This window comes from Eumetopias jubatus, unplaced genomic scaffold (assembly GCF_037043125.1).
Source record: "Eumetopias jubatus isolate StellerSeaLion01/CBP00866 unplaced genomic scaffold, mEumJub1_p1.0 scaffold_9, whole genome shotgun sequence".
In the NCBI taxonomy this organism is placed as follows: Eukaryota; Metazoa; Chordata; class Mammalia; order Carnivora; family Otariidae; genus Eumetopias; species Eumetopias jubatus.
Genome location: NW_028274815.1, coordinates 22528089 through 22541579, shown reverse-complemented (window position 1 = coordinate 22541579; position 13491 = coordinate 22528089). Strand labels below are relative to the sequence as shown.

The following is a 13491-nucleotide window of genomic DNA, read 5'->3' as shown; positions in this document are numbered from 1 at the left end:
AGGGCCTTATCTGAGCCACAGTGATGATTAACCCAAGTACCCTGGCCTCTCTGTGCACCACCCCCTCTGAGTACCTCTTCATGCACCCTTTCCTGGTCAGTCGGTCCCCAGCCCTCTGGTCACCCAGGGAAGCTCCTGGGGTCCCTCTTTGCATGCATGCAGACTGCCCAGCCTCTGCTTTGCCCCTGAAGGGAAAAACCTGAGGTTCACTACTCTTAACTTTGGACACGATGACCTCTTCTCTGGAGGGCCTGGAGCCTGGAAGTGCAGGACAATACCCAGTCCCAGGACAGCGAGAATCCCTGAGCAAGTGCTCTGGGACCAGGATGCATCAGGAGGCCAGAGATCAGGGTCCTCAGGGACAGCAGAGGTCAGAGGACCTGGGCCATGGCTTGATCATATGCCCAGAACACACAGTCCTCCCCGCCCCTCTTGCTCTATTTCTCTCTTTCATCTCAGAAGGAAGGCAACAGAAGCTTTGGAGCCCCAGGGGGGCACATGCTGAACTGAATATTACAGGAAAAAGTGCCACAGAAATAGAAATGCTGCAATGAGAATTAGAAACCAAAGTATCTGCCCTAAATACAACATTAGCCAACATTTATTTACACCAAACAATGCACTTTTCACATACGGTATCTCATTGGGTACATTAACACTCAGGAGATCATACTGACACCCTCATTTTTCAGATGGTGAAACTGAGGCTCAGAGAAGTTAGGTCACTGCTGAAGATCACACAGTTGACAGAATGGGGACTCAGACCCAGGTTGTTACTCCAGATCTTATGAAATAACTTAAGGATTTATGTTTGTTCAATGAGTGAAGCAACTAACAGATTGGTAGAAATTCATGATAATCCCTCACTCACAGAGTGTCATAAGATTTATAAAGACATTCCCCAACATTGTCTCATTGGATCCTGCCAAAAGCCCTATGAGTTTCTGGACGCTCTGATTTTAGGAAACCTGACACTTAGATGACCAATTTCTCCACGCCAGGCAGTAAGTGGCAGAGCTAAGACAAGAACCATAGGTCCCTGCTCTTTAGATTTCCCCCTATAAACCCAGCCGTCTTAATCGCTGTATCTCCAGCTCTTCACATGCCCAGACACATAGGTGACGCTCAATAAATATTTGTTTAATAAATTAAAGAATGAATGAAAGCGAAGAGAATCAATATCAGATTATGAATGGGGAAGAGATTTAAAAGCTGACGCAGTGTACAAGTAGGAGATTGTTAAAACAATTATCGCCGCCGCTCTGTCCCCTCCCGCAGGGGGGGTTGGAATTCCTCCTCCCAACTTGGCGAATTCCACCCGGGGAGTGGGGGGGGGGGGCGCTCCCAGGTGCCCGAGACCCTCGCACCTGCGCCTCTCCCCACGCCCCCGCAGGCTCTTTGGACCCAGCCGGGATCAGAGGCAAGGAGACCCGGGAGGCCGCCAATGGGAGGGTCGTGGGAGGAGCCCCGGGAGAACCGGGTCGGGTCGGGGCGGGGGGGGGGGGCGGTGAGGGGGATGACGGCGGCGAGAACCCCAGCGGGGCGGGGCAGGCCGGCACGTCCCGGTCGGGCTGCGGCTGAGCGAGCCGGGCCAGCTCTGCAGAAGGCGGCGGCTGGCTGGCCGGGACGGTCACATCCCGCTGCAGGGGCCGGCGGAGCAGCCGCACTGCCTTCCGCACCGGGACTCAGGCCAGCGGCCAGGCCGCGCCGGCACCGCCCCCTGCTCAGGGACAGACTGCGCGGCCCGTCCGAGCTCTGGGGGCCCCCCGCAGCCCCGCGGCCCGCTCCCGCTACGCCTCCGCCTGCCCTCTGCCCGCAGCTCGGTCCCGCGCTGCCCGCCGCGCCGGGCCTGCGCCGGGATGGGGTAGGGGCAGCGCCACGGAGTCGGGCGATGGGCCGCCCTCTGGGCACCGTGCAGCCCCCCGAGGCCTGACCGACCGCGAGGACCGGCGGAGGTGGGTGTGGGCCGGGCAGAGCCGCGCACTGGGGACGCCCGGGTGATGCGGGGGCGGGGAAGGCGTGGGGAGAAGGGGGGCTCCGGGGCTGCTGTGGGCGGTGGGGAGCCCGGGAGAGCTGCTGCCACCCGTGCGTTCTGGGCAGTACTTGACCCCCACCCCCACCCCCACCCCCCACAACTCCTGCTACCTCCAGGAGCCCCGCCTGGATGTTAAGCGGAAGCCCCAGTGCCTCCCAGCGGACTCGGTGGGGACCATGGCTTCGCTGATGCCCCTATCCCCATATTTAAGCCCCACGGTCCTCCTGCTGGTCAGTTGTGACCTGGGCTTTGTGCGAGCAGGTGAGTAAAGGGGTAGTGGGGTTAACCAGAGCTAGTCCGTGGATGGAACCTGTTAACCTGTTCACTCTGGCACCCACAGACCGGCCTCCCTCTCCTGTGAATGTGACAGTCACTCACCTCAGAGCCAACTCGGCCACTGTGTCCTGGGACGTCCCAGAAGGCAACATCGTCATTGGCTACTCCATTTCCCAGCAAGTATGAATCACCCTTCTGTTCCCTCAACCTGTGTCCTTGGATCTCTGAACATTCCTTCAGTTACCCCCCACCCCAGACCTAAGCTCCCCTCCCAGTGGTGGGGGAGTTTGGGAGCTGGTGTTCCCTGGCTCAAGCTGCCCTTTTCATCCTACTCCGTGGAGTGCTTGGAGGTTCAAGAGTCCTGGGACTGGTGTGAGACTGCCTTCCTGTCCCATCATCTCCCCACAGCGACAGAATGGCCCTGGGCAGCGTGTGATCCGGGAGGTGAACACCACCACGCGGGCCTGTGCCCTCTGGGGCCTGGCCGAAGACAGCGACTACACAGTGCAGGTCAGGAGCATCGGCCTTCGGGGAGAGAGCCCCCCAGGGCCTCGGGTGCACTTCCGAACTCTCAAGGGTTCTGACCGGCTACCCTCAAACAGCTCAAGCCCAGGTGAGGGTCTCAGCTATTCTCCACTCCCGAAAGTTTTGGATTCTCTGGCTTTTCACCTGGCCTTTAGCCTCTTGTTTACTTCCGACAAACAAGCCACAGTCTAGCTCAGATGAATAAAAGGATGATTTAATCCATCATACTGCCAAGAAACGAAGGAAAAAGGTTGGCAGGGGACTGGGTATAAACAGGCTGATAATGAATCGTTTGGGAGAAGGGCTTTTAAGCTTCCTTTTACCCACCCTCAGTTCCCAGCCGCAGCAGCCTGCGTGAATACTCGCCCGCAGCCTTCCTGCTTTTTGGTCTCTACCCGTTCACCAACAGCTTCCTAGAGAAGGGCTTCCAGGGGCAACCCTGGCCCCAGACTCTCCATCCTTACCTGTCTGCATAGAAGAGCTTTGTGGCCGCTCCCCATAACCTGGGGTCTATCTCCTCCTTCTCAGGTGACATCACAGTGGAGGGTCTGGATGGAGAGCGACCACTGCAGACGGGGGAAGTGGTCATCATTGTGGTGGTGTTGCTCATGTGGGCCGGTGAGTGAGCAGCTGGATGGGGGACCGAGGTTTGGGGGAGCAGGGCTCAGTGAAGGTGGGAGATGCTGAAGGTTGTCGGAAGAAAAGGCAGGGAGGGAAATGGAGCAGGGAGATGCTTAGTGGAGTGGGGTGAGCAGAAGTTTGAGGAGAGGAAGGTTAGGAGGGTGATGCTCACACATGAACACCAGGAATTCAAGGGTTTTCTCAGATTTTCTAGAAACTGTGTGGGTATCTCACTGCCCTTCAAGGCTGTGAGTGGGGAGGTCAAGATCAAGGTGCAGATTGTATTGTTGTGTTTCAGCTGTAATTGGGCTATTCTGCCGTCAGTATGATATCATCAAGGACAACGACTCCAACAACAACCCCAAGGAGAAGGGGAAGGGGCCGGAACAGAGTCCTCAGGGAAGGCCAGTAGGGACAAGACAGGTGATGTGGGGTCAGTGAGGGAGGGAATGGTGATTTTGCTTCTAGGAGCAGTCAGGGAAGGGGAGAAGGCCAAAGAGGGGCAGGAAATGAGGGAAAATGGATATTTGGGATGGAGGAGGCTCTTACCTTCCTGAAATTAGAGACTCAAGCCATTTTCTTTTACAGAAAAAGTCATCATCCATCAACACCATCGATGTATGAGTGAAGAAACAGAACGAGAAAACAGATGCACTAACACCCTGGGGATGGGGATAGGGTCAGGGAGTGCCTCAGATGGTGATCTGCCCAGGACTGAAGGATCCCACAGTTTCCTAGAGGGTAATGACACTCCCACAATCTCAGGCCTGGTACCCGTCCTCTTTCCACTGTGAGCAGGGCCAGAAGGTAGGTCTCTTAGGGTCTGTGCCCCTGGACCTGGGGAATGGCTATCAGATAGGATATGTCCTTCCATCCCCCAGGTCCAGGGGAGAGTCACTTGTTCAACCATATCCCACTAGGTCTCAAATGGGGCCCCCATTCCACCTGCATCAGGACTCTTGGCATCCCCAGCTGCCCCCACATCTTGCCTCTGGGTCTCAGAGAGGGGTGTTTCTTTGGCTACTTCCCCTCCCCCCAGCAATTAAAAGGAATTGTCTGGGTCTGGAGGCAGATGCTGCACTGCACTACTCCAGTGTCTTCCATGGAGCCTCAGGTGCTCCCCCTCTCACCTGGTAGCCCCTCCAGCTGCTGGTGATCTCACCCCTTGGACATTTTTCCAATAAAGGTTCTTGGACAAACTGAAGCTGACTGTATGGTATACTATATAGTATGCTGAAGACATTTCCCCACTGTCTGTCCTCTGACAAGGGTCTCTCACACCACCACCAACTCGACAGGAGCACTCTCATTATTTTAAGGTGTTTGTTTTAATTCTCTAGCCTAGAATGGGTGGGGAGAGGCCAGAAATGAGTGTAGAAAACTCGAGCCCTAGTTCCTTTTGTTTTGTTCAGTGAGAAGGGGGAGAAAGAAAAGAAGGAGGGATATAAATTCCCTTGCAGCAGTGGAAACGAAGATTATACCACATGAGAGGGGCCGGTAACCTTTTTATGTTCACTGCCCACATTGACACCCAAGCTCTTCACCATTTATTTCTCTGACTCCTCCATCAACCTTGAGTTAATTTCCAGAAAAGGACTGAACAGTGTCTTGGGACAAATGCAAGAGCACTACACTAATGGATCCTTCAGTGCCATGTGCTCCTATCCTGAGCATTCCCGTACCTAGTCTTCCCTGCCCTTGCTTTTCCTTTTGTCTCTGTCTCTGTCTCTGTTCATTCGGTCCAAGCCAATAATAATTGTAAGGTGTAAATGAGTTTATATTCACTCTCTGCCACTATATCCAGAGGAGGATTATGGAAATAAAACTGAGGGGTTGGAACTCCCCTGTCAAAAGACATACTTTGGGCTCTGGGGCTACTTGTTTGTTGTGAAAATAGAGGCTTTCCTCTACTCTTTCCTAAATTCCAAGGTGGGGGGTGTGATGGTGTGGGTGAGAGAAATACCTGCTGACATTTGCAACCACTGTGGGGGAAAAGCTGTAGAACCCTAACTCTGGACAGCATATGCTACACTTTCTGGAGAATTATAGGTCTTCTCAACTTTGGATCTTTCCAGAGGAGGTGCACGAATAACTCTCCTTTTCTCCATCTCAGTCTCTCTGGTATGTTACAAGAATTTAGACCAATAATTCTGAAAGGGACCCCAATCCAAACAGATCAAGAAGTCAATATCCTTGCTACTTAACCAAGCTCCAACCCCAGGTATCACAAGACTTAACCCTACCCTATCAGGTGAGCCAAGCTCCAGTTTGCCCTTTGCCCTGAACCATAAAAGCATCCCGAACTGGGCAGCAATCTTTAACCCACTGCTACCCAATTCTGAAGTAGTACCTCTCACTGGCCACTGGTTCCGAAACACTCATCTCTGACTCTGGACACTTCAGTTCTTGGGATGGAAGTGGCATGGAGTATAGAAGCATGGCATGGAGATCGGGAGCTAAGAGTTCAGAACGAATATAAAGGCTGTTTAAACGCACCAGCTCTGGGTTGAATCCCATTTACATCCTTTACTGACTGTTAGTTTGGGTAAGTGACCCTTCTAATCCTGAGTCTTCTGGTATGTAAAATGGGACTAATAATGCCATCCCTTTCAAAAGGTGTCTCTGAGATTAAATGAAATAATGCATATACGACCCTTTGCACAGTACCTGGCAGACGCATACTGAGTATTCAGTTAGCTATCATTATTAGCCTTGTGATCCCGTGCAAATCATATAACCTCTCTGGGTTCAATTCCGTCCGCGGCAAAACGTATGAAAGCAACTGCCCTGCTTTCCTCCAGGGTTGTGAGGATTAAAAGAACGCATTCAGCCACACAGCCACATTTCACTCGCCTCAAGGCGCGAGAAAGACCGCGATTACGTACGACCTCGAGTTTGCGGAGGGCTTGTGGGCGTGGCTCGAGCTTGGGTTTGCAGACAACGACAGGATTGGTTGAGGAAAGGATTCCCGTCCTCTCGGGGTCCCGCCCCAGATCTCACTGCGCCTGCGCACGTCCTGTTTGCTTCGCAGCGAAGCTTACGTGATGACCTTGCGAAGTGTGTTGCGCTCTGGTCGCGTCTGCGTCAGCGGCAGTCGCTGCGGCTGCGTGGCGGGTTGTCCAGGTAACCACGGGAGTTGTCGCTGCCTGGTGGCATCTGAGAGACAGGTGTTCGTCATGCAGTTGAAGCACCTGAGAACCCTGCTGAGCCCTCAGGTGAGGAGTTGCGTGCCTCTTCCCAACCCCGCCCGCCTTAACGTTCCAAGAAAAGTGGGGGAACTGAAATTTCATGATGTTGAGCGCCTCCTGTTATGCGGAAGACTGAAGGTTCTAGAGATGGTGGGACTGTGCTCGGTCTATAGTGTGCAGTAGTTGAGACCGACCGCTAACCGCGGTAGCTTTCATTCCGTCTCATTTAACATCAGTTGTGTACGAGGCCCCGTGCTGGGCGCACATGTAAACGAACCTAAGTCTGCACCCAAATAAACAAGCGCTTTAGGTGCAAGCCCCAAAGAGGGAGTGCAGAAGACCTCACGTTCGTTCTAATGATGAAGATCGCAGATTCAGAAGAGGCTGGGCACTGGGGGAGGAACCATGCTAAAGAAAGGCTGGGTTTTGGAGCTCGGAGACCAGCATTCCAAGTCCTAGTGCCGGCTCTACTTTAAGTAAATGATCCAGTACCGCTGATTGTAGCCCTTGTCACACAGTCTCTCTGAGCGCTCACCCAACTGCTTCATTTGGAAAATGGGAGTAACAATAATAACAACCTGAGGGGGTCTAACAATAATAGCAACCTGAGGGGGTCTGGAGGAAGAGTTAAAGGAAGTCATGTACACAAAGGCCATTGCAAACTGAAAAGCAGCGTAAAAACTGATAGACAAGAGAGGAGAACACTCAAAATTCAAAGAACAAACTCATACAAAGCTAATTACAATATCTGCCATAGTGAATGTTTCATACGTAGTAAAGCAGCATAAGTTAAGTAGTTAGGATTGTAGTTTGTGGAGTCAGACATGTGGATTTAAATCTTGGTTCTGCCACTTATAGACTGTGTTTGTAAACTTGAGCAAATTAACTTTTCTGAACCTCAGGTCCCCAATTTGTAAAATATGCATAATAATGGCATCTGTCTCTGCGTTATGAAGTAAAAGGAGAAAGCATATCGAGCACTTATCAAAATGCCTAGTCTATGGTAAGATCTTGTTAAAGTTTAGCTTTTGTAATTCTAGTCCCTACCCCATTTAATCCTCACGACAGTGCTGTGAGGAATCAGGAAGGCTTCACAGAGGATGTGGCATTAGGAGAATAGAGGGAAATTAGAACAAAAGAGAGATGTGCTCATTGCCCCCGAAACTGTATTTTAAAATTCCTTTACCCTAATGGAATAATTGGAAATGAAAACCTCCTTCAGTCTTTGAAAATAAGATGTCATAATGCAGGGAAGGGCGAACGCCGAGGATTGGCAAAATGATGAAGGAAGATGATGAGCAATGGTTATTGAAGGAGCCCTCAGCCCTTCGAACCTAATTTAATCAAGAGTTGGAGGGTGGTAAAGGTGGTGGTATGGCTATTTTCTGACTCTGAGGATTTTGATGATAAAAAAGAGGGCTTTTTTTTTTTTTTTTTTAAACTTCTGACTTTGGAGGTAGGTGGGTTAGGAGTGAAAAGTAACAAAGTTTGAAACCAGAGCTCTAGAGCCCAAGTAATTAATCACACAATTGGAGGAGAAGCTAAATGTTTTATCTCAAGGAGGGAAGTCCTTAGTGCAGAACCATTGAGGACCAGGGCTGGTGGTGGACAGATGTGGAAAGAATAATTCATTGGGAGACAATCACTTCTAAATTGGGCTTCTGAGCAGTTGCATAGTTTTGGGGGGAAAAAAATAAAAAAACTAACCAGGTGGCATTTTCATCCTAAGTCTCAACTCTGATTGTCTTACTCCCCATTCTGGAACTTTCACTGTCTCTCCCTTTCCTATCAAATAAGCCCAAACTCCTTGGCCAAATTTCACAGATCTTTCTTGAGCTGGCCTCACTTTTTCCTGCCTTACCTCTTCTGTTCTGTTTGCAAGATAGTTTCAGCTAAATTAAATCACTGTTTCTTGACCAGACGTGCCTTTGCTCCTGTAATTCCTTCTACCTCGGGTAATTCCCCCCATTTAACTGCATCCATTCTTCAAAGCTTAAAGTTGATGAGTTAAACATAAAATTATCTCGGGCTTCTCCAAACTGTTATCGTGCTTGTATGTGCCTTTCTAATGGGATTTTTCCTGTTTTCGTACCATCATATTAGCCTGGGGCAGGGACCATATTTCTCTCTTTGTCTCCCTCTCAGCCCTTGGCCATGTGCCTTTCTCAATAAGGTATTCAAAAAATATTGAATGAATGGCTAAAGACCAAAACCTATTTTAAAAAAACTTATCGGACCAATTGAATTTATTTCATTCGCAGTCCTGGGATATGAGGGAGCAAGGCCATTGCAGGGGCACATTGGTACAGTTGATTCAGCATGTCACCTCTTAGTGTATTTGCATTATGGGTTTCTAAAGCACCTTATTCTCCTGATCCAGGGTTTTATAGGCTTGGAGACCAGGATACATCACAGGCATCTCTTTGTTTTAAGGACTATCATGGGGGAAATTGACCAAAGTCACACTAGAGCTAAAGGAACTAGGAATGCTTTTGTCATTCTGGACAAACACCTGGGTTTATTTTTGCCCCCGCTGCCTCTGCAGGATGGAGCTGCAAAGGTGACCTGCATGGCTTGGTCCCAGAACAATGCCAAATTTGCTGTCTGCACAGTGGACCGAGTGGTGTTGCTATACGATGAGCATGGGGAGCGGAGAGATAAATTCTCCACCAAACCAGCTGACATGAAGGTGAAGAGAGTACTCTGTGTGTACTTAATCTCTTGATGGGACCTCACGAATCTGGAAAACTTCCTAACCAACTTCCCCAGCCAACGGCATAGGAAATGGCCTGGCCCTTCTTTTCTCAGGATAAATCCCTCAAGCCCATTACAGTCACACATACACCTTTTCTTCTCTTCTCTCTTTCATGTGTACTCATTACCTCTTTTTCTTTTCTTTCTTTTAACTCCTAGTATGGCAGGAAGAGCTATATGGTGAAAGGCATGGCTTTTTCTCCTGATTCCACTAAAATTGCCATAGGACAGACCGACAACATCATCTACGTGTACAAGATTGGAGAAGATTGGTGAGGATAGAGACTGGGAGATGGGGTGACCTGGAAAAGAAGGGGAAGGCAGGAAGAAATGCCTCCCTAGGAAAGGGGTAGTAGAGAAGATGATGGTCCAGGCTGGGACATGGAAAGCAAAGGCCTTCCAGAGTCAGATGCTGCTTCCCTACCTTTGCCTGCCCCATGTGCTCTGAGATACCATCCCTGGTGGAATCAGCCTAAGGTCAACATGAGACCCTTTGAGGTTCGGGAGCCCTTGGTGATACAGCCTCTTTGTTACTGTTCCAAAGCTGTTTAGGCTCTGTTTTATGCCTCTTTTCAGGGCTCCTGTGGAATGGTAGGAAACACTAGAGGGGGCAGGGAAGGTATCTGTTCTTTCTTCCCTTCCCCCAGCATCATGTGTGACAATTTGTTTCTGAAAGTGTTTTTAATATGCTTTCCCTCCTTTTATTTGGCAGGGGTGACAAGAAAGTCATCTGTAACAAATTCATCCAGACGGTAAACTTCAGACCTGTCCCTGGGAGATTAGGATGAACAAACATGTATCAATATATCTACTTATAAATGTAACCAGGAGTTGCATTTTTTAACATGTGAATCTGACCTTTCCAGCTGCAAAGATGGTACTGCCTTGCTGCTCATCCTCATCTGCTTTCTTCCTTGAGCCCAGTCATGTCCTCTCCTCTGCTATAGGCGACTGGGGTGGTGGCCTGTGGCGGGGGGTTCAGTTTGTTATAAATGTGCTAGGCTACATGGACAGGGTTATCCTTTTCATGATTTCCTCTTTACAGAGTGCTGTCACGTGTCTGCAGTGGCCAGCAGAGTACATCATTGTCTTTGGACTGGCTGAAGGGAAGGTAAAGGAGGAAGAGAAACACAGGAGAGCTTTTGGGTGGGGGTAATGGTTCTGGAGAGAGAAATATGGTTAAACTTCTCCCTTAGGGTCAAATTGTATGTTAGGGGAGAAAACAGAAGGACCAGTTTTTTGTATTTCTTTTTCCTTAGGATCTGGGTGGGATTGAAAGTAGCTTAACCAGATTTGTATCCATTTTCCCATTTTCAGGTTCGTTTAGCAAACACTAAAACTAATAAATCATCTACCGTCTATGGGACAGATTCTTATGTGGTATCACTGACGACAAAGTGAGTAAGGAAGAGCATATCCCAGGAGCTTGGAAATGTAGGAAGGAAGCGATGGGAATGTTGGGACTGGGAGACCAGAATATGGAAGATGGGGAGGACTGGTAGCAAGGAGCCCAGGTAGGGTAGTGTTTGACAGAGAAGGGGGATTTCTTGGTGAGACAGAATAATATCTTTCCTCCTCTCCCCCTTCCCCTTTTATAGTTGCTCTGGGAAAGGAATTCTCTCTGGTCATGCAGATGGTACCATTGTTAGGTATTTCTTTGATGATGAAGGCTCTGGAGAGTCACAGGTATGACTAAAGGATGCTGTGGGATGGGGGTAAGGAAACCCAAAATCCCTCCTAGAGGAGGTTGAACGTTAAGATTGAGGTGCTGGGGGAAGCGGCTAAAGGAGAGAGAGAGAGAGAGAGGCACATTTGGATGCAGCCACAGAGAGAATTTGTATTAAGGCCAGAGCTTAATATTTGTGGGTAAAGGGAAATCAAGTGGAAAGGATTCTGAGAGTAAGGGAAAGTGAAAATTATTCTCATCTATGGAAAAAGTATATTTATATGTATAAATTCATGGGAAAAAAAGTCATTTGCTCTCGAGAGGGAAAAGGGAAAAAGATGGGAGATAAAAGCAATGTTCATGTTTTACTTTGTATAATTCTCTATTGTTTGAATAACTTACATTAAGAATTACTTGTATAGGGGCACATGGCTGGCTCAGTTAGTGGAGCATGTGACTCTTGATCTCAGGGTTATGACTTCGAGCCCCACGCTGAGTGCAGAGATTACTTAAATAACTAAAACTTTAAAAAAAGAATTACTCGTGTAATAATTTTATTTACCCTAAAAAGAAAGAGTCATATGCTCCCTGTGGGCCTACCCAGGGTTAGTTAATGTGTAGTAGTATTAAAGAACTCCAACATAAAAGTATTTTGAGGTTTCCTCTTGAGCACAATGTCAGTAAGTGTGTACGTATGTGATACATACGTGTGTGAGAGTATAAAAGAGAAAGACAGTTTGTGCAGTCCTCCAGATTAGGATGTGTTGGGGTGGGAAGACGTTGGGAGGACGATTTATACAGAGTGGGATGGTCAGAGTGAGTGTGTCAGGGGCTAGAAAGGAGAAGTTCCCGGCTGGAGGTGTCAGAGTCCGAGTGATTGAAAGCCTCTCTTCTGTCTTAGGGGAAGTTGGTTAACCACCCATGCCCACCCTATGCCTTGGCTTGGGCAACCAACAGCATCGTGGCTGCAGGCTGTGATCGGAGAATTGTGGCCTATGGAAAGGAAGGCCATGTGCTACAAACTTTTGATTACAGCCGTGACCCTCAGGAGCGGGAGTTCACCACAGCTGCTGCAAGTCCCGGGGGCCAGTCTGTTGTGTTGGGAAGTTATGACAGGTGGGTCCCTCTCCACGTGCATCTTCTGCCTACTTTCCCTGTGTACACTCTGCCGTAGCCCAGTTCATCTCAAGCAGAGTGGGAGACTGGATGAGAAGCAAGTATATGTTGAAAGAGGTCCTCGGGTTTTAATTCACGCACTTCCCTCTTCCTGCTCCCACCATCCGTTGGCACTCTGGCAGTTCCAGAATGCACCAGGATTTTGTGTCTCCGTGCCTCTCCCTGGGACTCCGCAGTGGAATTCGTCTCCACTCTCTTTGTATTACCATCGCCTCTTTTCAGACCACTGGCTCAGGGTTTGTCACATTATATTACACTTTGGTATTTATAGCTACCTGGCTAAATTGAAACGCCCTTGAGAAAGAGGGCCTATTCATTTTTTTTTAGTCTCCAGTGCCTAAAGTAGCATGTAGTACATCCTATACGCTTGAAGGTTTGGTGAAGGAAGGAATGAGTGGAGCGATGGGTGGGTGACGGACAGTAAACAAACAGCTAGGACCTGGGCCCCCACCTGGGCCTTGTCCACCCTGTCCTTGTACCCCCTTCACTCTCGTGTGGGTCTCTTCCTTCCTTTTCCTCTGGTTCCTACCATTTCTCTTTTCTTTTTCCTTATTTCTCTATTGCTAATAGCTCATTTTTCTCACCAGTCATGATCTCTTTTTATTTTCTCCACTCCCATCACTCTCACCCCATTTTACTTTTGGCTTGATTTTTCCAACTTCCTTCTCTGAATCTTTTTGTCCCCTCCTATGAGATTCCCTAGGTCGTGTGTTCTCTTTTACTTCCTTTCTTCTATAACACAGCAAAACTCATTGCCTTCAATTCCCCACCCATTTCCACTCTTTTGCTCAGCCTCCATCGCTTCTAAAAGCCACCTACTTAATTAATTTCAGACTTAGGGTGCTCAACTGGAGCCCTCGAAGAAGCATCTGGGAAGAGGCAAAGCCCAAGGAGATTGCCAACTTATACACCGTCACTGCCTTGGCCTGGAAACGGGATGGCTCACGACTCTGTGCGGTGTGTTTTACTAGTAATCCCTTTCTGCATGGGTGACTTTCTCCAAACTAGGAAATATCCAGACTTATCCTAAAGCACTGTCCCCTGAAACTAGAGAATCTCTTCCCTTTTGACTCCAACCTAAAAATAGGATGTTAAAGGCAGGAAAGAGAAATTTGCACTTTATTGGAAGACAAAAGAGACAATTCGGTAGGCAGGGCTGATTTCTCCCTTTCATCCCATCATCATCCTTGCGTCCTGTGATTGCCATCTCTTTCCATCTGGTACTTCCCAAAACTGCCAGCCCTTTTACT

At 49.1% G+C, this 13491-nt stretch overlaps 2 protein-coding genes across 3 annotated transcripts in view; both read left to right on the top strand.

The window, feature by feature from the left end:
- Positions 1–230: 230 nt before the first annotated feature.
- FNDC4 (fibronectin type III domain containing 4) lies at positions 231–4081 on the top strand. The gene is made up of 9 exons (XM_088026613.1): positions 231–264; positions 1394–1565; positions 1647–1959; positions 2152–2296; positions 2376–2491; positions 2720–2924; positions 3365–3454; positions 3756–3880; positions 4046–4081. The coding sequence occupies exons 1-9, from the start codon at positions 231–233 to the stop codon at positions 4079–4081; spliced, it is 1236 nt and encodes a 411-aa protein (XP_087882739.1).
- A 2447-nt stretch (positions 4082–6528) lies between these two features.
- The window catches only part of IFT172 (intraflagellar transport 172), a 32259-nt gene continuing 25296 nt past the window's right edge, over positions 6529–13491 (top strand). For both annotated transcript variants that reach the window (XM_028099529.2, XM_088026370.1), the window contains exons 1-9: positions 6529–6672; positions 9191–9334; positions 9559–9671; positions 10112–10151; positions 10445–10510; positions 10717–10796; positions 10998–11085; positions 11967–12181; positions 13075–13198. In XM_028099529.2, the coding sequence (XP_027955330.2) occupies positions 6634–6672; positions 9191–9334; positions 9559–9671; positions 10112–10151; positions 10445–10510; positions 10717–10796; positions 10998–11085; positions 11967–12181; positions 13075–13198 (909 nt within the window). In that variant the 5' untranslated portion in view covers positions 6529–6633. The remainder of the gene's footprint in view (positions 6673–9190; positions 9335–9558; positions 9672–10111; positions 10152–10444; positions 10511–10716; positions 10797–10997; positions 11086–11966; positions 12182–13074; positions 13199–13491) is intronic.

Bases quoted from the DNA above. Each gene is read 5' to 3' on its own strand.
- FNDC4 (XM_088026613.1), top strand. From the start codon at position 231: ATGACCTCTTCTCTGGAGGGCCTGGAGCCTGGAA. The intron at 265-1,393 runs GTGCAGGACAAT...ACGCCCCCGCAG, and splicing joins GGAGGGCCTGGAGCCTGGAA to GCTCTTTGGACCCAGCCGGG. The intron at 3,455-3,755 runs GTGAGTGAGCAG...GTTGTGTTTCAG, and splicing joins GGTGTTGCTCATGTGGGCCG to CTGTAATTGGGCTATTCTGC.